The sequence below is a fragment of the Plectrocnemia conspersa genome, unplaced genomic scaffold (assembly GCF_051122295.1).
Source record: "Plectrocnemia conspersa isolate PC_06_02 unplaced genomic scaffold, ASM5112229v1 ptg000001l, whole genome shotgun sequence".
Classification (NCBI taxonomy): Eukaryota; Metazoa; Arthropoda; class Insecta; order Trichoptera; family Polycentropodidae; genus Plectrocnemia; species Plectrocnemia conspersa.
Window position 1 is genome coordinate 5,472,592 of NW_028277165.1, and position 23,659 is coordinate 5,496,250.

The 23,659-nt window shown below is 31.1% G+C and overlaps 1 protein-coding gene across 1 annotated transcript; it reads left to right on the top strand.

Moving 5' to 3' along the window:
* Nucleotides 1–2,643: 2,643 nt before the first annotated feature.
* Nucleotides 2,644–21,890, top strand: Gp150 (leucine-rich repeat domain-containing glycoprotein 150). Its single transcript, XM_088183824.1, has 2 exons — nt 2,644–2,768; nt 19,002–21,890. The coding sequence occupies exon 2, from the start codon at nt 19,019–19,021 to the stop codon at nt 21,419–21,421; it is 2,403 nt and encodes an 800-aa protein (XP_088039950.1). The 5' UTR covers nt 2,644–2,768; nt 19,002–19,018; the 3' UTR covers nt 21,422–21,890.
* The last annotated feature ends 1,769 nt before the right edge of the window (nt 21,891–23,659 follow it).

The following is a 23,659-nucleotide window of genomic DNA, read 5'->3' on the forward strand; positions in this document are numbered from 1 at the left end:
TGCCCATATCCCTGATGAAGATTGATAGGCCTGCTATACACTAATAAAATATATATTATTTTTGTTGTTTAAAATATATAGTTACGAGATTTGTATTGAACATCTCATTTAATGTTAAAAAATCTAAGATTTATTATTTATAATAAAAGAGAGGCCGCAAGATTTAGTAATTTTTGTACATAAATGTGTGAGAAAATATGTTTTTAACAGGGCTGTGGAGTCTGAGCATTTTTGGCATTATAGTCGTAAAAGTCGACCGGCTCCGAATCCTTGTATGTAGACACATACAATGGCACGGCACTAATCCAAGCGAATGACATCCAGGGTCATATTTACATATGACATATTAGAAATAGTACATATTTACTAATTACTTTCACATCTAATTCGCTAACACATCATCTGACTCACATCCCGGCATAACAATTCAGAACTCGACATTTCCAATATGTATATTTTTAAATTCGGAGTCGGAGTCAGAGTCGGATCTGTCGAAAAAGGCGGAGTCGAGAAAAATTGTCATCGACTCCACAGCCCTAGTTTTTACTTTATTTTAATTTAATTTTATTATTTATTATATAATATTTTTGAATAGCCGCCATTATGAAATAAAATTACATTTCAAGCTAGCATACAGTATTAGTAAAATGCTAGAGTTTTATAAAGGCGAGATTGAAACTACGGCAGTGTTCGTGTTTTTGATATATTTCTAGAGAAATCCACAAATAATAATCGTTATTTATATATTTAAAATTTTGCATCCATTTTTATTGTAATAATTATATAGATTTTGGTAAATTAAAGTGTATATAAAAGGTATTTTATTATTTTTATATCTTATTAACATTTTTGACCTTTTTACCCTTTTCTCTGAGATTTTTCAAGAAAAGCTACAATATTTTTAAAATAAGTTATATTTAAAACTACGATATTTATATTATATTCAAATTAATTTTTATCCCACATTATAACCAATTTTTTTTTAATTTTGTTCTGAAATCGCCATTTTAAAACAAGATGGTGGATAACTGCCTAACGAACTTAGCCGAGATATTCACAAGATATATTTTTATAATAAAATATAAATAAAACTACGGTAGCTATCATTTGTGAAGAAATATGGACCAATGATTCCACCAGCCCATAAAGAACACCAAACAGTGACTTTTTGTGGATGTAACGGCGTCGCAATTATGGCATGTGGATTTTATTCACTCTATATGCGAAAATTTTGCTTATTGACAAAGCCATTCAACCACAAAACTGTACCACGATTTTCGAAATAAATTTGCAAGCATTGTTTTGGCGTAAGCCTATTCAAGGTGAAATGGCAAACCAAACTGAACACAAATCGGCTGTCAGCAGTCAAAACTTTAATAAAACATTGTTACAAAAAAACGTAAAAATAAAAAAAAATTATTTGAATTTATATTTTAAATGTTTTTATTGTTGCTAGGATTTTCTATATTTTTTACGTTTATGAATTAAGCATTGCATACTTTATAATGTAATACTTCCTAATAAATCCAATGGCTATGTTGGGGTCTATTTATATTTATGTATAGATTTTCATTATGGCCAAAACTTGGCGGCACTCTGGTAACACTGGCGTGACAGTGTTTACTCTGGACTGACAACACTCGGTGCGTTCGCGTCCCGTATATATACTAACACGTAACTTCATTATATCACTATAAACACTACTTTGTCTAATTACCACCCGTCACCATCCCGTCGCCAAAGTTAGTATTGTAAAAAATAAAACAACGTAAAAAAATAAATAGTTCATAGCCTTTCCATTCCTTGTAATATTATTATTTTGTATTTGTAACTTTTGTGAAAGTGTGGTAACGTTAACTGCTGCAGAAGAATTATTGTGTGGTTATATAAAGAAGTCGGCAAAGCAAGTTAGTTCTTGTTCCTTCCGCCGCCGCTTCGTTAGTCTTGCCAACGTACAGCATAGCTCCAGAGTTGCCAACTAAATCGGCCCCTACATCTAAATATCTGATTCTATAAAATACAAAAGTAAGATTTTAATATTTTATTAAAAAAACTTTTAATAAAAATATATAGTACAAAAGTTATGATTTATATTTATTTATTTAAATTAAATTAGGACCATCGTGTCACAATGGTCAGTAACACAAAAAATGTAATAAAAACAATATATAGAAAGAAACGATAAAGAAAAGCATAAAATATTAAAATTAGGTGATGCGAATCGGATCAGCTCCTCGTGGCTGACATTAAACATATCAACGTGTAATGGAGCCGGGTGGCGACAGCTTGATAATAACTTGTATTCTATGTACTTTGAATTAAACTCAGATTTTAGCGCTTATGATAAAGAAAGAAATAAACGATAACACATTTCCGCGAATTGAAAAATGCAGAATATGATTCATCAATACAAAGTATAATCATAAATTCTTAAAATACCGATTATGCACGTGCTTCATATTTTCTTTTTAATTTAACAGTCTTTCGAGAATCAAAACACATTTTATTGTTGCGTGGCGCCGTTTGAAAACGCGCAAGTACAAAGAAAGTATAATTGGTATATTGAATGTCCCTTATCGTTGCAGATTGAGCGCCACTGGAGGCCCCCACCCTCGCAAGGCTCGCGGCGCAGGTGAGCCACTCATTCACTAGTGTGTTGTGCGTCGTGACTCGTGAGTGTTCCGCGCCTCTGCCATCTTCAGTTTCTAACTCTTTCTACAAGCATTCGGAAGTAGGAATCATAGCAGTTCTTCTGAAAGTAGAATTAGGTTAGTTCAACTTAAGATTAGATTACTCCGATTTCGTGGAAAACCATCTCTCCCACCTTTGTTTGTTCGGCGACAGACAGCCAAGGCTGTCTCTTCTGCGTGACATCATCGAATCGCTGGTTTTGAGTTTCGACAGGGCTACCACACCACATGTTATCATTTAATGCTCCAAATTTATTATCTTAATACATAGATTATGAAACGAAGTACTCGATGCGATATAGACGTTGAAATAAATGTAATATTTACATTCAGATTTGCGATAAGCTAATCTTTTATAATTGACTGCTTTAAAACAGGCTATTGTTGTTCCAAATATTTCTAAAGCTTTCCGTTCGCTCCGTTGAATCACTACGATGCGTCTGAACTTGTTTCCAAAGGTGTGCACGAGATTGGATCGTGTTTCCACAACTAGTGCGTACCTGTTGTGCCTTTTTGTGATATTTGCATTGTGTACACGCTGACGCTCTTATGCTTACTTTTGTGTATGGGCGCAGGAAATGGCTGGAGCAAAACGGAATGCAGCTCTGATTCGTGGAACTCACGAAAAAATAACCCCTGGACATTTCCGCCATATCTTCCATTCTCAATTTTTTTCATCCTATCGCCTCAGTACATTATTAATATCTCGGTTTAGCTACAAAACTTAGTTTTATTTCATAAAAAAAATCTGGTCATATAGAAGCATAACAATAAAAATTGGTTAATTTTATACTTCGAATTTACTTTATACAACATTTTAATGAAAGTAGCACTTACATTTTTTGCTTCAATATCCTGCTGGTTGTTGACATTTACACGGTAGTTGTCGTTACTGATGTTATTTTAATTATTTATCTTTTTAATCTGAAGGTTTAACTTTAAAGTTTTCCTTAGCTTTGTATTTTCAAAGAGTATATTTCTCTATGCTTCAATGAATTTTGTTCATTTTGCTCATGAATCCCAAATTGAGACCCGTCTGCCATTCTGCCGATCCGTATAAGGCAACAATGGTTCAGTTACATTGTTTCGTCTTTCTTATTTCACGACTTGACATTCGCTATAGGCGCGGCATAGAAACGATCGATTTGTTCGATAAATAGTAATTGAAACACCCACACATGCTATAGTATAAAAACAAAAGATAACTTCAGTTCTGCTGATAATGTCGTGATTCAAGCAATGGAAATGTTTAAGCAACGATAAAACTTACCGTGAAAAACAAATATGAAACCTGCACTATGAATTGTCCTAATATCGATTCAATATATTGTGAATTCATGATCAACTTAGTATTGCCTTATATGAATTATTTATTGTTATTATCTACGTATATTGTAAGTTCAGAAATGATGCAATAAATCTATAGTTTGGATTGGTTGATCAAAATTATTCTGTTATTATCTTTGAAATGTGTTAAATGAGTAATGAGTATGTGATGAAACAAATATTGCATCATTTAAAAAATATCGATTTATTTTGCAATATAGATACGAGATGTCTCTGGTGTGATAAAGAAAGTTTCACATAAGACAAGATTATTTTTATGGTTTTAAGTTACCTAATACACTTCCACGATTTAGGAAAATCCTGATATATTGTTTTTTGTAGTTAATGATGAACTTTTTTTATGAACAGTTGCCATTTTTCATCGATCTAAATCCAAATCTGATATAAATATATAATAATAAGTTTGAGTTTAATTAAAAATATTCATTCACATGCCTTGCAATGATAAACTATAACTATCTTTTGGCGAAATATACAATATAATTATGTAAATCGATCTTGAAATAATCGCAGACATACAGACTAAAATTTTATTTTGTATAAAGATTGAATATTATTATTTATGTAACCATTACGTGTGCCCCTGGGTATTCGTTGCAATCGAGTTCAATATATACAGATATTATTATAATTTATGCGAATGTCCTGGAAATGTTCATTGCATGATTATATCATGCTCATATTTATCAATTGCCCAGAATAGATAATAAAATAATCAGTATACTATTTCATAAAACCATTTTTCTAAAAAATCACTTCAATTGACACTTTTCTATTTTAAATCAATAAAACGTGATTCTTCAATGTGTAGATAAATGTGTTAGTGAGACTATATCAAATGACGTTAATCATTTTAAAAATCCAATTGCTTAATCTGACTTGGTATATTTTACTTCGTATGTAATATACTTTATAATAACCCTGATATTGGACGGAAGTATGTTCCAGTGGTTCTATGACCTTTTCATGGAGCATACAAGAAAACTTGTCCATAGTATAAGATATGCATGGTGGCGCAGTAGTTACCTTCTTTTATTGCAAAACTGACATTTTTTACGTACATAAATCAAACGGTTAACCTCGATATAGAGACGGTTAAATCGAAGCGATAACTAAATTCGTTAAATGTTTACTTAACTAATATAAAAAAAATAGTAAAATTTTAAACCCTTTTAAGATAAAAATATCATTTGGTTGATATACGTTTTTTTGCTTTTAACTGTATTTTAAAATTTTAGATATATTTTGTCTTAAATGAACCTCTAAGGATCTAAAGATAAAAAACTTTTATTTACATTTAGTGATAGGCGTAATGTATTCATCAATAGATAATAAAGTGGCAGATTTGTATTGTCACAAGATCGTTCATTGCAGTATGGAGTTAAATTTGTGGTTATTTAACTATACACATAATTGAAATGTAAATAAACATATATTAGACTTTAATTTTTAAATTATAAATTGATAGCAATTTGTCACAAGATCGTCTATAATATTATAGAGTTGTTTCCATGCCACTGTTTGTTATGTAGAATTTTTTATCGTCAAATTGCAGTGAAGTTAATTTTATACTCAAACATAAGTCAGCATCAAATAAAAACTAGTTCTTAATTAAAATTTTAAAATAAAATACATGAAATTTGCATTATATCTACAAGTATATTTTAGCTTTTTTAAGGCATGTTTACTTTTAGAATAAATAACAGACAAGTGTATTTGTATAGTTACATTACTATATACATATACCTAATTGAAGAGCAAATAAACATGTTTTAGAATTGTATTTTTAAATTAGAAAATAAATCAACAACAATTTGTCACAATATCATCCATTACATTGTGGAGTCTAGTTGTTTCTATGCCACTAGTTATTATCTCGATATTTTTGTTAATTTTTGTTTCGTCAAAAATGCAGTAAAATTAATTATATACTCAATAAAAAAATCAATATATCTACAAGTATTTTTATAATTTTTCTGCATTAAACTCAATAGTAAGTAAATTTTATGTATATTTATAACATGTAGTTTGTTCGAAAAAAATTCTTGGCGCGCGAAAATATTTATGATTAGACTTCAAAATCGCCAAAGTTTACGATAAGGCGCGAGGATGTTCGGCTTCGTTTTACAGAGCTCGAGTCACTTTGCGTTCTGTACGATACGCTAATTCGTAGCGTCCTCGAAGTTGGCTGTATTGTCTGTAATCCAAGTGAAACAAAATATTCATTATTGTAAGCAAGAATTTAAAGAAAAAATCTAAGACACTGGAATACATTTATTTAAATTCATTGCATTCTCGGCATGGCCTATACTAAATGAAGCACTTTTTGAACTTTCTAAGGGGCAGTGATTCATCAATGATCGGCGACTTTCAGCGTCTTTAGAGTACCCTAAAAAGTCGCGATCACGTCCCTTGTCGCGGTGCTTAAGAATGCTTCTCTTGCACCAGCCATCTAGCCTCTCAAAAAGCTTGTCAAATAATATTTTCAGCGATAGCTATGAAGAGCTGAAAAAATATATATTGCATGGTACGCCTTTTAGGTGTGCACCATAACTGTTTTTAAATATTTAATGTTATAATTATCTTTTGCTTAATAGCCCTTATGACGCATTGGGAAAACCTATCAAGTAATGATGGTTAAATTTTTAATAAAAACAACCTTTATATAAGACTTGTACAGAGTTCCAACTTTATATAAGACTTGTACAGACTCTATTTTGAATTTATAAATTTAGAGTGCTAGATTTCTTATATTGTAGTTTATAAATCTTTAAATGTCTATCAAAACGACTTGTATCATTTGTTGTGAAAGTGTTGTAATAGCCTTCTATTATTTTGTCTGTTCATAAGGCATTGCCATAAACAGAAACAAGCTGGCAATGAATTTCAGCAGTAGTTCAATCTTTCTAAATTAATCTGATTTGGAATTGATACAGCCTTTTTAAACACACACTATGCGCACAACGTTACTGCGATCTTTGCCTTGTTAGCTCTGTTATGTTACTTAGATCTTATTGCTAATGTTAACCTAAGTGTGCTTATTGAGTAAAAAATGCTTCTATTTTTATTAGTTTTGTATCTGTACTTTCTGAATATGACTGGATGAAATTTTTGAATTTGGCAATTCATCTAGAAAATATATTATTTATTAATAATGAAAATATTAACGTGTATAAGGCCCTTTACTCATATAACATGTTGTATCTCGCAATTAACCGGTTTTGGTTCTCGATTCCGGACCATTGCAGATCTTGTATGTGATAAATTGATGATTAATAAATATTTATAATAAAATTAGCTTTCGCCTAATTATCTGCAAGTTTATTTTGGCACCTGTGTATTAAAAATATTTGACATTTCAAAGTTGGAAACGCAGCATATTTTGGTACATACATACATATTTTATGGCGCTTCCTTTTGACATACTAAAATTTTGGTTTGAGTGTATTAAAAATATTTGACATTTCAAAGTTGGAAACGCAGCATAATTTGGTACATACATACATATTTTATGGCGCTTCCTTTTGACATACTAAAATTTTGGTTTGAGCACCCCGCACACGTTCGCATATGCATGAATAAATTATTTCGCAGAAGCGATTGGCATAAATCGACCATTAAGAAGCTAATTAATGTTTTTTTAATACGTCACTCGACTATTGGAACTTTTGCCATTCGATGAAAATAATACGAGGAGATTGTTTATAAATACAGAAGATCGGCTTCTTTGAACGCACCTTTGCTCATTTTTTGTGCCTCGAGTGTCTCAAGACGTTCAGGAATTTCAAGAACCTTTTATAACTGCGAAATGTCCCAGGTGAACGAAAAGGGCAATAGGCAAGGACTACCTGTGTTCAATATGCATCAGTCGCAGGTACAGACAGGTACTGCTAAACTATTTTATTTTTCACACCTTGAAACGTTAGATAATGGATCAACAAGGTTAACCGAATTGTTATTTAACTATTTTAGTCGGTGATGATTCGCGCGATAATTACGCTAATCAATTTACTGCGAAAATGTAAGTTGTTTCGTTTTAGTTTTGACAGTTTAATGAGAAAAAACGACTCAGCTAATAGACACTCATATTAAAACTTTTTAAAAATGCTAATTTTCACATACACATAGGTAAGTACCTATTTAAGGCTACTTTTAAATGCACCACTAATCCTTGAAATGGAACTTAAGATTATAATTTTTGAAAGAATGTAACATAAGCTCACATTCATAGCTACATCTTTATTTTTTACTAAAATAACCGGATTTTAAAGTAAAATAAAATAAAATATCTCTCTATGCAAAACTGCTATTTATTTTTAGAATTGCAGTTTTTTGAGAACAAAACGAAAAAACTGCAATTCCTCTCAGGGCCGAGCTCTTTGGCCTTACTTGCGTTACTCTGCTATGCTTTGTTCTTCATAAGTAATACCTCGCGCCCTACTTTGGACGGCCAGCCCGGGAGATATCTTCCCATCAGGGGTTTGGGTTTTAATCTCATGAGTGATCCCTCGCTCTCCCACACTATAATCAGTAAACTATAGCGTGAGATAAATTATCGACAGTTGCGAAACGCCCACTTGATGTTCAAACGCAAACCTAACCTAAACGACACGTACGTTCGGAAGATTTTGTCCTTAGCATGTGTCGCTCTACAAATATTTTTTAAAACAAAATTCGCTAGTGGAGTACAAGATTTAATAATAACTGATAAATGGACACTGATCACTTAGTTATATTTACAGACCATTTATTTTATTTTACCGATCAAAAGCTAAAATATTAAACTCGGACCGAAGAAAGAGCAATTTAATCTGATTGGCTTTCAATTTTATTGAAGCTGAGATGGCATATGAGCTCAACTTGAAAGATTGTCAAAGATAAGTTAGCAAGAAAAGATAAATTTATATAGTGCTTAAAGTAAATTCTAAATTTAAATGACATTTATTAATAATAATAATAATAATATAAACATACCAAGGGCGGGCGGTTAGATACTTTTCCTCTCGATCACTCGTGAGAGATAAGGGCATGCGGTCCGTATGTCCTTATCTCTCGCTCACTCTCGTCACTTAATATGCGAGCGAGCGAAAGGGAAAGTGTCTCTGCGTGTCCGTGTCCGATCCGTTCGTTCTGAGCACGGACAGCGAACAGACACCACACACGATCGGATTTGTCCGCCAGACATCTATCACGGACAGATCCGTGCGTGTGTGGTCAGCCCATTTGCCTAGGCCTGATCACAGTAAATTCGATTTTATCTTTTGTACGTACCTAGTTATTATGGTGGATTGTGTAAAAAAGCATTCAATCTACAAGGAAACATAATTTTTTATATATTAATTTATTTTATAACTTCCTAGAAAGTATGACGACTAATGTTATTTTACGATTTTCATCCTAAAATAACATTTGTTACATTTAAAAGTATGTAAACCGTTGTACCATAATTTCAAAAATATTTCATTATAATCTCACTTTCATATAAGATAGCAATATTCGTTAACGTTTTTAATTGGTTAGCTACAATAAAACGTTTATCATCAAAGAGATTTGCAAACCAGATAAAATAATGTTTGTTTAGTAAGATATCACGTGAACATGTTCGGTGATACGCATAAAGAAACTAATACATACAAAATGAATATCATATTATTTATTTTGTTAAGCTATGTATTGCGTACATCAAAAACTATTCGATTCCATCATTTTCTGAGTCATTCTATTTAGTACATAAATATAATTACATAACGCTATGGGTGTCAATGCTATATTATTATGAAATACGATCAACTTGTTTAGATTATAGATAAAATGTAAAACTTTTATCGGGCTTCCTGCAAAAAAAAAAAATAGGCTGCAGTTTGTTCACGCTTTGCTTAATTAGAAATAACTATTTTAAATTACCATAAAAATTGTAGTTTTCACGAGACGCTCTAATAATAAGTCACACTCATAAATATGTACATATAATAGAATTGTGATGACTTTTGTCGTAAATGTTTATTTATCGTTTATGTTGTATGTATATTATTATTTATTATTTGTTCCATCACTGTAAAGACATCAAAGATTAAATGTGGTTAAATTTAATAAATTCTATTTAGGCTATTGGTTTTAATTGTGAAAAATATTTATAAAATAAAGTATGAATTTATTATTTAAAAAAAAAATAACCACACGTTTTTATTAGGGGGAAAAATGTTAGATTTAGTGATTCATATATGTGATCAAAAAAATAAAATATTTTATTATATTCATATGGTATCAATACATACACATAGACGTCGTATATACTAATTTTGAAAAGGCCTTTGACAAAATTTGTCTTAAGAAAATGGTCGGACCCTAGTTGTTAAGATGATCTAACTCGATTATTCCTTCTATTTATTTGAGTATTGTTAGACAGTTCGTAACCTACGGTGGCTGATTCTCAAAGGAGTCCAACCTGGGTCATCTGCTATTCACGATATTTATCAATGACAAATACTACAGTCATAAATTTTCTCTTGTATGCTAATGATTTGAAATTGTTTAAATGCATTCAATCTGTACAGAGTGATTAAATTCTATATGGAGATAGGCTTCCAATTTTCTTTTTTAGTACACGAAAATGCCTTATTATGTAATTTTCTCGATCTCATTCAACATAAAAATATTTCTATGATCATCTCGGTGGAAATGTACTGGCTAAAGAAACTTCCATTAAAGCTACTAGAATCACTTTTTTCTACACGTAAATGACGTATGCGAAAAATCTTCTGAAATGCTTGGTTTTGTTAAGTGGAACGTGTTTCATTTTAACGATCCGTCAGTTATTCGTGTTCTCTATGACACTTTAGTTTGCAGCAATCTTAAATATATTATTTGGAATTCCCGAGTAATCAAATCTAAACGGTTTAGAAAATGTTCAATACGCTAGTATTGTCAGCTAGTGCGATTCGTAATGTCAGCTAGTGCGATTCATTTCATTTTATCTTAATATTTTTCCTTTTTTATTTTACTATGTATATAAAAAAACCATCATGATGTATTTGAGTAGCAGTTAGGTCACGATGGTCTTAATTTAAATCAATATGTTATATTAAAATTAACGTTTTATATATTCATTAGTTTTCACTAATAATGGTGAACATTTTAAATTGATTTCACAATTTACATATATACAATGGAATTTCATTGGTGATAATTAAATGTTCATTAATATCGATTAAGTAATATTAGAGCTATAAATACAAGAAATATGAAATAAGCTATTCCATTTAAAGGTAGCTTCATTTTCTTCTGATATGTATCTAAAATTGCTTCTCAGGTAAATTATTTCTCTTTGAAAGAAAAAAAATTATGGCACACTTTTTATGCGTTAAAAAATAAAAAATTATGAATTATTTGGGGGCAATATTTTTAGATCCAAATTGAAGATTTCTATTTTTTTCAAAATTGCTCGTATTTATTGGGTCAGTATTTTTAATAAATTGCCAGTAGTAAAAATGGTTTACGGTCAGTAATTTAATGTTGAATGCCTTTTTATATATTAAATGTTATGTTTTAACAACAATTTTATGCGTTACAAAACAATTATGTATTATGAAATAGCTCCATAAAAGTATAATATTTTTTAATATAAATTACATAGTAATCATTCAAATAGTATATTATTAAAATATATATTAAAAGACCTTAACTAACCGTTTATTAAAAGTTATGGACCATATGTATATACAATATAATATTAATGAACTTTTATTTCATATTTATTGCAAGTATCCCATTTTCAATATATTAAAACGTAGATTGGATAATATTTGTATTATAATTATTTATTGTAATTTTATCGTTGCAACGTTGCTCAGTACGTTGTGACAGGGTAAACACAACCACTAAGTAAGTATAGAGACACCAGACTGAAATCAAAGTTAGTAAGGCAGTAATTTTATTAATTTTATACTATTATTACAGCTTACAATCACTATGCGTGATTTAATTCGATTTTATTTTAATTATTTATATCGATAATCAACTATAGGATTAGGTAAATATAAGAAAACCTGATTTGTGATTTTGAGACTAGAATCTAAAATGTTCAAAAAAGTTGTTGAGGTACCTTTGTAAGAGATATTTGGTTATTATCCATTCTTGTATCCTAGCGCCTTTCTTTAAGGAGCGATGGAATACGATTTTCGCATAAAGTTGTGCATCGCAAAGCATTTATAAATTACTAGAAGGTGCTGAAGTATAGCTACGCGTTATCTTCTGCGTGCACCACTGCCGTTACCAGTACTAGGGCCCTACGAGTCAAACCCTTATGGGTGGGCAACCAGCTTTCGACGGCCGGATGAGCCGGACACACCCCCCGTAGTGCTAAATATTTTATTGAAGTTGCATTAGTATTTCTACCGAGCGCAGGGGGAGACGTGCTCTCGTTGGCTGGCCTGCATTGATTTGCATTGCATATAATCCTTGTCACAACACCCCTCCCCTGATCTTCGAGGGGTGTATATGTTGCCTCAGTCGCAGTCTTGGCCCTTGGTTCCCCTCAGGGCCGAGCCCTTTGGTCTTGCTTGCGTTACTCTGCTATGCTTCGTTCGTCATAAGTAGTGCCTCGCGTCCTACCTCAGACGATCAGCCCGAGAAATCACTTCCCCTCTCAAGGGTTTGGATTTTAACCTTAAGAGTGATCCCTCGTTCCCCACACTATAAACTTGTTGTCGATTGGCGTCACACTAGAAGGTGCTGTCGAAAAACAAACTATTCTCAAGAAATTTCAGTTTTACGTTTTCGAGAATCACGATCGCGTCAAAACCAGGACGTCTGCACTAGCCGATTCACCTATGGCTGTCGCCATCCGCCTTGTCGGCAAATGGCATATTTTAAATGTAAAAGATAAATGCATATTTTAATTTACATTTTGTGACTTTTCCGGTTTTTAAAAGCAACTTTTTAATTGCGATATTCACCTTGCCGTTATCTTTCAACTCGAAAAGAAATCATATTTTCTACTTGTATATAATTATACACAACTCAAGTAGCGCCTAAAAGCAAACATAGTGATGTTCGCTGAGAATCATTTTATTACTTATCAATATTTGCCATTTATCTGACTCGGAATCACTTCCCATATATAGTAACCAGTTTATTGAGAAGCGTGTCTCATCTTCGGTAACGGTAGGAGATGTACCGCCTTCTATGTACTTTTTTCTTCTGTTCTTTTATCACGTAACCAGAATGTTAAGATGTTTGTACTTCTACTCTTATGCATCACCGTCTCGTTTGTGTCCAGAGAGAATAACGAAGAAGTGAGACCAGAAATGTCAGGTTTGTTTAGCGTCATTGTCGTTATGCAAATGCGGAACGAGACGCGTATTGGTTTTTCTATTCTTTTTCCCAATACGAATATGTATTCTGGTTGCATTTGACGCCAGAGGACACTCGTATTGATTTATAACAGTCATCAATATTTTTAAAAAGCAGAAATTACAGTATATATAATGTGTTTCTCAACCGGTTGCCCTTCATACATAAAATTCAATCACTTATTCAAATTTCATCTTCAATGGATCATAAAAAGCGCATATCAGAATACATAGCAAAGAAATGACTCATGCGAGTCTTTTATGGACATTTTCTAGAAAGAAAGAATTTTTGTAAACAATACTTTGATTAAAAAATGTTTACATTCCGTTTTAACATCATGATAATTGTAGTACATGTAGAACGCAATAAATGATTCACTCTCAAGTGAATAATATATTGCTTACAAGTTTAGAAGCGCTGGCACAATGAAACCATGAAAATGACAGTGCATTGTTTCTTTATTTGAATAGTGCTCCTTGTTCCATGAAGTGGTAAGAAGTAATGGTTTCTCTGGTTACTTATGAGGCATCTTTGACGTATGTTTATAAATATTTTATTTACATTTGTAGTATTATTTATTGATCAATTAAAAGAATTAAAAAACCCGAAATATAGAGAATTATTTTATTAATTTAGATAAAACAATTATTACATCACGTAAATTTCGTATCTGTTAATCAAAAACGTTAATATTTTAAGTTAAAATTTAATATAAATGTTGACATCGTTTTTTCATGATCCGGAATGATATTGACGATATGATGTTTTACTATTTAATAATAATTAAGATGTTGGCAAAATATTTAAAGTAATAAGCAGTAATAAATAGGGATATAAGACTATTTTATGAATCACCTTCAATATTTTTAGCGTTGCACATACGATTATATAACTTGTGATAAGTCAGTGATTGATATCTGAAGGACCCAGATTTAAATTTCATATAAACCCAAGTGTTTAATTATTTGTGTCCGCGGGATCAGATTCAGTGATTATTATATAATTATATTTTTGATCGATCATCACATATTAGGTTTGCATAGATTTTCCTAATCTCACGCATAAATAATTAAAATAAAATCAAGTTAGGTAGTTCATAGTAACGTCTGTTGATTGTAAGCTGTAATAAAGCTTATATTTAATAAAATAGATGGCACTGATTTACAGACTTTGATTTCAGTCTGGTGTTTCACTACTTACTTAGTAGTTGTTAATTGTATTTACCTCATTGTAACGCATTGGGCTAATTGGGAAATAATTGTAATAAAGAGCTGTTTTGAAAAAGAAAAGTATTATTTTTATTATTTTAAAAAAATCCATCCACTAACATTTACACAAATCATGTAAGTATTACAATTTTATAAATTTATTATGATATATTTTATAATTTTGCAAATCAATTTATATTAGATATAATTTGTTTACATTCCGAGCAAGGTCCATTGTGGTTTGTTGTAAAATGTGTAATTTAATACAATAGTCTGATTTCAATAACATATGTATGATATATTATACGTGGCATTCAGTTTTCCTGATATCTTTTATCATAATTTTGATATCATTTACTTAACGCAAAAAAGTATACTATGTGTTTGGACACAATTTATTGAATGTTTAGCTAATTCCATACAAACAATCTTTTTCGTAGATGCAATATAGCAAATTTAGCACTAGTCACACATTTCGTGAAAATAAATTAACATGTTAATGTATACTTTGGTTATATCAAATCGGACGATTTGAGGTTTGATAGTGTCCGTGAGTCGGAAGTGAATTTCCTATGATCGGGGAAATGAGAGGAGATCAATGGTCGAATTTGGGCGCGAGTCCACGAGTGCGAGAACCTGAACGCAACTCTTACCGCTCTCGATAACAAAATTTGCGATGTGTTTGACTAATATGTACATAGAAAACAGGATCGCACGGATTGTAGGGTATATTTGAATAATTTTATAGGAACGTTATTGCCATACTCAAAAGAAAACATATATTACATAAATTTTGCTTTTGCAAAATTTCGAGAATTGAAAGCATAAAACTCTTTTGACGGCTATAAGGATATTTCTTACTCTTTCGTAGAGTATTTTTACTCACTCCATGAAAATCTATCGCAATGGAAGTAATTCGAGGCAATCCGATTTATCATATATTAAGCCGATATTTTCGAGTTGGTTTTTGGGAAGCTTATTTGTATACATGTTTAGTCTTAATTCTTGATTTTAAGGGCCGTCAGGGTTTTCTCATTGCTTCTATTACATAAACAAATATAGTGAATAATTATAATCTAGAGCACAAAATTCAGACATGCATCAATGAACATGCAATTTAAATGATTGTTTATTATTTTGTTAAGGCAAATGATTAACTTTGAAAATTGAAATAAAAATAATAAAAATCTGATTTTTATAGCATACAAAAAGTACAAAATAAAAAAGTTTAAACTGTGGCCAGATCACAAACAAAAAAACTATTGACCCAATTGTGCGATAAAGACAAAGTTTGCAAACACAGCGTTTGTCAAACGAACAATGCATAATAAATTAGTGCGACCGCAATATCATGCGCAATCATCCGTGAAAATCATTGTCGTGCATCTCAATGAGTCGAAATTCCCATAGCTCAATCTAGCTATACTTATTCGTGATATACAGAGGATGATATCATAGCCAAATATAGGGAGGATATAAACAAGGTATAATGTCTATTTGTATATTTTACCAGCGGTCGAATAAAACGTCACCTGGAATGATAGTTGCGTCGAATTATTGCGATTTACACACGTGCCATGGGACGTTGACTCCAATCTATTGTTTAAAATGTACATTTTATTATTGATATTGCTTTAAATTCAATATGCTTTACAAAAGCAAAACAATGCAAGCAGTAGTGGTGCATATTTCTAAATGCATTTAGTAAAATTACATACTGTCTGATTGTATTAAACAATATTATTTTCACGCATTAATCGATTTATTAAATTTAAATAATGATTTAGAGTTGTTCATTTTTTTTTACTAAACTTGTTGACTCTTTTATTAACTAATCTAACCGAATCATTATCTATGTTAAAACCACAACTAATATAGACTGTTTATGTTTATTCAACATTATTACTCATGTGGTCGTGGTTAGAATTTAGGGTAAATTCATAATTTTAAAAATGACATCAAATATAAATGACGAATTTTTACTATTATATTTCATTGACTTTTAAAAATTTCCTTATGCGGTTTAACTGATATGGAAGTGTTTGATTAATAATATCTTATCAGAATGTCATTGTTGACTCTGTAACTATATTTTATATAAATCTGGCATTTATATAAAATATAGTTTATATACATTACAATAAAATAATATTAAACATACATTAACCCTTTGCGTTTGTAAGGTAAGTGGTACTCACCAGCGCTTGGCTTTATATAACTCGCATGGTGCGTCAGGCGCATCATTTCAATTATTGAAATATAACGTCGATTTTCGGTTTCAAGAAGCAAATCTTATCAAAAAAATATCACTTTTATTTGAATCAAGCTGGGGAGAGTCGGAGTTTTTTGATGACTATATTTAATGTATATCTGTAATCCTCATTTTATTATGATTAATGATTTCACCATTTTAAAAAGAATGTCAGTAGACAATAAAATAGTTAATTAGTGTATGGCGGATTTTTCTGCGAAAGTGGATCAATAAAATGCTTTTGATAAGTTCTGCCTATTGACTGTAATTTCTGAACAGCGATTAAACTAAAATTTAATTATTATCATAAGTTAATTTCAGCTGTATTGATAATGTACATTAATATTTCTTTCAATTACGTATTTTCGAAATGTTTTGTCAAATTTGGCTTTGTTTTCGACATAATACTAAAAACTATTTTTAATTGCCTTTTGTGATTGCTTATCATGTACTATTTATACATTGAATTGTTTTAAGCTAAGTCTTGGGCCTTAGATTGTTATTATGATTTTTTAAAGCAATGCTTAGTATTTTTTTATACAAAATGTTATGTAATTGGCTTTTTGCTGACATGTATATTTTTTGCTATTGTTTTATATCTTGAGATATATGTGACACATAGTTTTCTATATGGAATATTTTTTTGTAATAAAAAAATTGCCACAAAGATTTTATAATCTGATTTATATGTAAAAATGTATGTTATGTTATATTATACAAAACTCTTTCAACAACTCAATAACCATACATAATTTATGCAATGTTGTTTTACACGTAGAAAAATGTTGCTGAATAACAAAATACCTGATTTAAAATGATAATAAAAAATGATATGGCCTTTGTTTATGGAAGAGAATATGTGCCACATTTACTTGTATTGGTTTTAAATAAAGAGCAAAACTAATCAGTTATTATGATAATTTTTACATCAACTTTTGATATTGTGACATACATATATATATTTATATTAAATCTAATGAAAAATCATAAAATAGTAAATCAAAATGATTTTTAATTCAATAATCAACAAATGTAAAATAAAACATTTAGAAAAGCAAGATAACAATGAGTGACGTTTTGGAACAAGATAAAATAATGTCCGATCACATGATCAACGCTGGACTCTAATTATTTGTTTTTTGGATGGCTAAATATAACTTTTCCTGGGTCTCATCTTTGAATTAGCAATGATTTTTTTAAATAACTGGTAAAATTTGTTTTATAGATAATTCTTTGATATATAAATTTGCATATACTATATATTAAATAGTGCGATAACAACGGCTTGGATGCGGTAGAAATATTGAAAATATTTTTTAAGGTGTAACCGAGCAACTTTTTAAATAGATGGCCTTCAATATAATAATCATTTCAGGTGAAGAGTTAGAGTGGTTAAAGATACGTCAAAGAAGACTTGTGTTTTGACAGAATAATCATTCTAAGCATATAATATTCTATACAGTTTTGAGCATGTCATTCATGTACTGCTTACTGCACTTTTATGTTGGTCATTTAAGGGGGGGTTGCCCCCCCTCTAAAGATTTGGCCAGAATTAAGCATGGCATTTAATGAAATACTATGAATCTTAATGAAATCGAAATAATAAAATTTTTGCCCCTCCCTGAAAAGAGCTGAAATGGCGTCCCTGATTCTAAACCAGAAATTCTCCGGTTGTCCCTCAAAGAAAATCTAAAAAAACAGTCTCGAATCTATTCCGAAAGTATATTTCAAAATATAGGAAAATATTTTTATCGGTAGATATATATTTTTACCAGTAAAAATATAATTTATCTGGCAGGTTTTAACTTTTCCATACATAGTAATAGGTATATACATTTACACAGTTATCATTATTTATTTACATGCGATGTATGAATGTATATTTTTCAGTGAAGTTATATTTTCACTAGTTGAGTCCAAATACATTTTCACCAGTAGGTTGACCGGGTACACTTTCTGGAGTGAAATACAAGCGTCACTATACTAAACTTTTATTTTTTAATGAATTACAATGGGTGTTATCTCTTCAATCAAAAAATTAACGGGCACACCACGTCATTTTAAGCTACTGATTTACTACTAATTAACCCTCGTACAGTTGTTTATTATGAATTCATATTTTATTTCTAATATGCTGTCTTTTTATTTTTCCAGAATTTTGAAAAGTCAAGATGGGGACGCTTTTCCGGGAGGCGATTTATATCCTGGTGATTGTCGGATGCGTATTCAGTTACAGCATTCCTAACGAATCCACGAATCAACTAACGAAAAACGATAAAACCATCCCGTACTGTCCACGGGACTGTATATGCAAAACAACTGAAACACCGGTACTGCAAAGTGTGAAGATCGTAGCAAAGTGCAACCGTTTAGAAGTAGGCACGCAGAAGTTTTCCAACAGCACATTCGATCTGATAATTGAAAACTCCCATGATGTTAAATTGACAGACTCTATCTTCACCAAGCTCGGTCTGTACAACGTGGAAAATGTCAAAATCAAGAACAGCTCCGTGACGAAAGTGAGTCCCACCGCTTTCGCCAACATCTTCAGATTGTTCTCGCTGGACTTGTCCAATAACAAGATTGAATCTTTGGATCCAGATACGTTCTCGTCAAACAAAGATCTATACTTGCTCAAGTTGAGCGGTAATCCGTTGACTTTGACCGATTCTCATTTCTTGAATGCGGTATCACTTCAAGAGTTAGATCTATCTTATTGCGGAATCCCGTCGATATCTAAGAAGGTGTTTAGAGGATTACTTAACATTAACATGATCAATTTATCTGGAAATAAGTTGACTGAGATCGATCCGGAGATGTTTGCATATTTGGATAGCTTGGAAGAAATTGATCTATCAAATAATAATTTAAAAACAATCCCGTTGGATTTATTCAAAGACAGTAGTTTATTATCTTCTTTGTCGTTGAGTAATAACCCATTGACGTCCATAGACGGATTAATAGTCCCAGAATTGGCGACATTCAGTCTTAAAAACACTAAAATAACTACCATCAAAGAATCTACGTTCGACGAGATGCCTTTAGTAGAAAATCTTTTATTGAGCGGCAACGAAATCTCTTCAGTTGACGAAGATGCTTTCTCAAAACTCGACTTGAGCCATTTGGACTTATCAAACAACAAGCTATCGTACATATCCGACAAAATTATCAAAGACAATTACAATTTGGATGTATTGAAGATTGCGAACAATACGAACTTGAAGAGTCTACCGAAAGACGGTTTTGTCTACGGAGGTGAAACGTTGAGCATCTATTTGTTCGATGCTTCAGGTTGCAGTTTAGAAATTGTACCAAATAACACATTCCAAAATATGACGACTCTTACTCAAATCAACCTGGCTAATAACAAAATCACTTCTCTGGGATCTTCGTTATCATACGTAAAAGACTTGACGTCCCTGGACATCTCAAACAACAACATCGAAATCTTAGAAAAGTACACATTCTCCAAAAATAAAAACTTGAGAATATTGAGATTGAATGGCAATCCTCTTGTGTCTATTTCAGTAAATCTGTTCGTGAGCAACCAAGCTCTATCGTGGTTGGATATTAGCAATTGTAAATTGTTTAAGTTGTGGGATAACACAGATACAGCTCCGGCAAATGTGTTTAACAAATTGAGCTTCTTGAATGCTTCAAATAATGCCATTATCAGTATTCATAAAGATGAGACGCAGTTGATGAAGAAATTAGTCACTTTCGATATAACGAGCAATCCGTTGAAGTGTAATGAAGAGTTCCAGAAGCTCGTGATTTGGTTGGGAAATAAAAAAGTGAGTCCCGTTGCTAAAGAAATAATGGCGAATTTGGACAAGGATGCGAAGATAATTGACGAAAAGGCAAGTTGGGAATTCTTATCAAAAAAAGTTTGTAACACAAAGATTGATAGTGAATTCTCTAAAGCAGATGAAGTTGTAATAAAAGAAATCGAAAGCTCCACTGACGAGGATTTGGAAGACTATTACTATGATGATAAAAACTATGATAATAATGATACGTCGTCTGAAGTAGAAGACAGTTTTATCTATGAGAAGTTATCCGATGGAATTGTAGAACAGGGTAAAGAGCTCTTGGCTACCACTCGCGAGGAAGTCAAAATAGAGAAGATCAATGAAAATATCTTAACAGAAGTGAAGATTGAGGAGTTCAAAAACATTGACGATGATTACGAAGAGGATATGGAGAAGGACGTAAATGTCGATGGAGTAAAAATACTGAAAGTTGTGGAGGATGGTGTCATCGAAGAAAGTATTAGTTCTTATAGATCAAGATTTTCACTGACCAATGAGGATGTTTCTTTAATACTTATCTTTGTGGGACTCTTGAGTGTCATTGTGCTCGGAGTGGCTGGCTTAAGAAGACTGTATCTACGATCTTCTAAGAATCATCTGATCAACACGATGAGAAGCCGCAACGACTTCATATATCGTCCGCTATCCGAGGACTTAGCTGGACCAAGAACACCGATCTTCAAAAAGCAGATGTTGATCAGCAATATTCTCCCCGAGACAGTGCCGTTCCAAAAAGATAAAAATATGCCAGAAGCGGTGTGACTGTTTTAACGGAGTCATTTATTAATTCAGCATATATGTAATACATAAAATAATAATCCATACAACATTAAGCACTAGTCAATAGTTGTTCAATATCGAATTGATTCTTACAATATGAAATAAACGCACATTCATTGGCAGTTATGTATTATATGTGTGATATTTTCTTAAACAAAACGACACATTTCGCAAGTATGGAATTATTGTGACCAATTTTTGTGTGATAGGAGTAGGTTATGTACACTTAATGATACTTATTTATCATATAATGTTTACGGTTTAAGCCACGATTAAATATTTTTTTATGAATGTACAGAAATTAGTTAGGGAATACATTTTATAAAATTTTTGCTACTTAACTTTATACGAATAATTACGATATTTTTGGTTTTATTTTAAAATATACTAAATCAAGTAAAAAAATACGTATTTTGTAGTCTTATTTGGAAATATATACTATTTGTATAAATTGTTGTTTGCATTACTGAATTATGTTGAAATGACTTATTAAATAAATAATATTTGTATTTTTCCTTATTTCCTAGAAACCTAGATAGTTCTCGTTTTCAATGTAAGTATATATCAATTAAAACGAAAGTTATATTAGTGAACCTCACTAGTAAGTTTATTAAATTGTTATAAATTGGAGGATCATGATTGGGATGTTTCAGGTCTACCCTAAATAAAAGATATATAAAAATAAAGTAAGAAGCTTTATTTTTGTGATAAAATAAATAGGACCGCAGTGCATTCAATAAGAAAAAGTTTTTGTTCAACCAATGATTGAGAAAGTGTAATGCTTAAGTTTGGAAAAATATCTCTCGTACTTTTTAACTTGTGTTTGAATCACACACTACACACCTATTCGTTTGCGATGTACTTTACAAGAAAACAAGTTCTAGCAAAGAAAATCGAAATAACGATGATGGCGATAATGAAAATGAAGATGATATTGACGCTGTGGAGGATTTTTCTTTCAATATTAATGACAAAAATGAAAAAAATAAGCAATTTCAATTACCAAATTCATATGCTATTAGATAATATCAAAAGGGTTCGTGCAGTTGTTAAATATTTTAAAAATATTCAAGGAAATGAATTCCAATTAGTGTAGAACATAAAAAATCTATGGAATTCTTTACTGGAGATGATTTCAAGATTTTTTAAATATTTGATTCTAAAGAAGTTTTAAAATATATTGGAAATTTATGTTCAATTAAAAATATTAGCATTAAATTATTAAAGGAATTGGAAAATGCATAAAAGCTATTTAATTAACAATTGAAGGCCTTTGCAGATAGTGCAAACCTTATTATTTTTCAATTAGCAATCAAATTTAAGCTAAGAAAATTAAGTGAAATAAATGGTAATAAATTTGAGTAGTGTTGTAATGACAATAGAGACTCGAATAAATGGTTGCAAAAATATAGAATTAGTAGAACTATTATATTGCCCTGCAAACGGTATTATGCCTTCAAAGAAAGTACTTATGTTTGTAAAAGATCAGAACAACATTAATTTGAAAATTAAGTAGATGATAATATCCACACCACAGTTCTTGAAAATGGAAGAACTAAATCAAATATTAAAAAAGCAGACAATATCATGCCGAATTCAGAAGATAAGTCTATATACATTAATCTGATGGATCAAAAAAACTCTGGTTTTCCTAGTTACAATGAAGTTCACCGATGCCGCCGAAGTTCACAGATGGTCTGAATTCTTCGATGAGATTCACTGACTCTTCTCAGCTTGCAGGTTTAAGGTCTATCATTGACTAAATTAATTAAATTAAAAATTAAATACTCACCGAGAGTCATAGAGTAAAAAAAGAATTACACTATGCCATAGGGTAATAGTCTTCCGGTTCATATAAACTGAAATATCATTGATTATCCTAAAAGGGAGTAACGTTTTAGTACTTATTTTTTTAGCACTACACCACTAGTTATTTCTACAAGCTAGCTGTGACTGTTGTATAGAAGTATATTATTAAAACCAATTAACCAGAACTAAGGATTATCATTTATTATAAAATTATGTATAAAAAAATTGAGATATTGAAATCAAGATGTAATTTTATCTAAAAAATAACTAAAGTTCTTCAGTCGCTAAGCATAAATACAGACCAACTACTGCAATTGATATGAAATGCAAATTGTTTCTTAGAAAATATTTATGATTTTCAAAGAATAAAAATAAACGCAGGACTGGCCGTAGGCTATTTGGCGCCCCAGG

Bases quoted from the DNA above. Each gene is read 5' to 3' on its own strand.
- Gp150 (XM_088183824.1), top strand. From the start codon at position 19,019: ATGGGGACGCTTTTCCGGGAGGCGATTTATATCCTGGTGATTGTCGGA.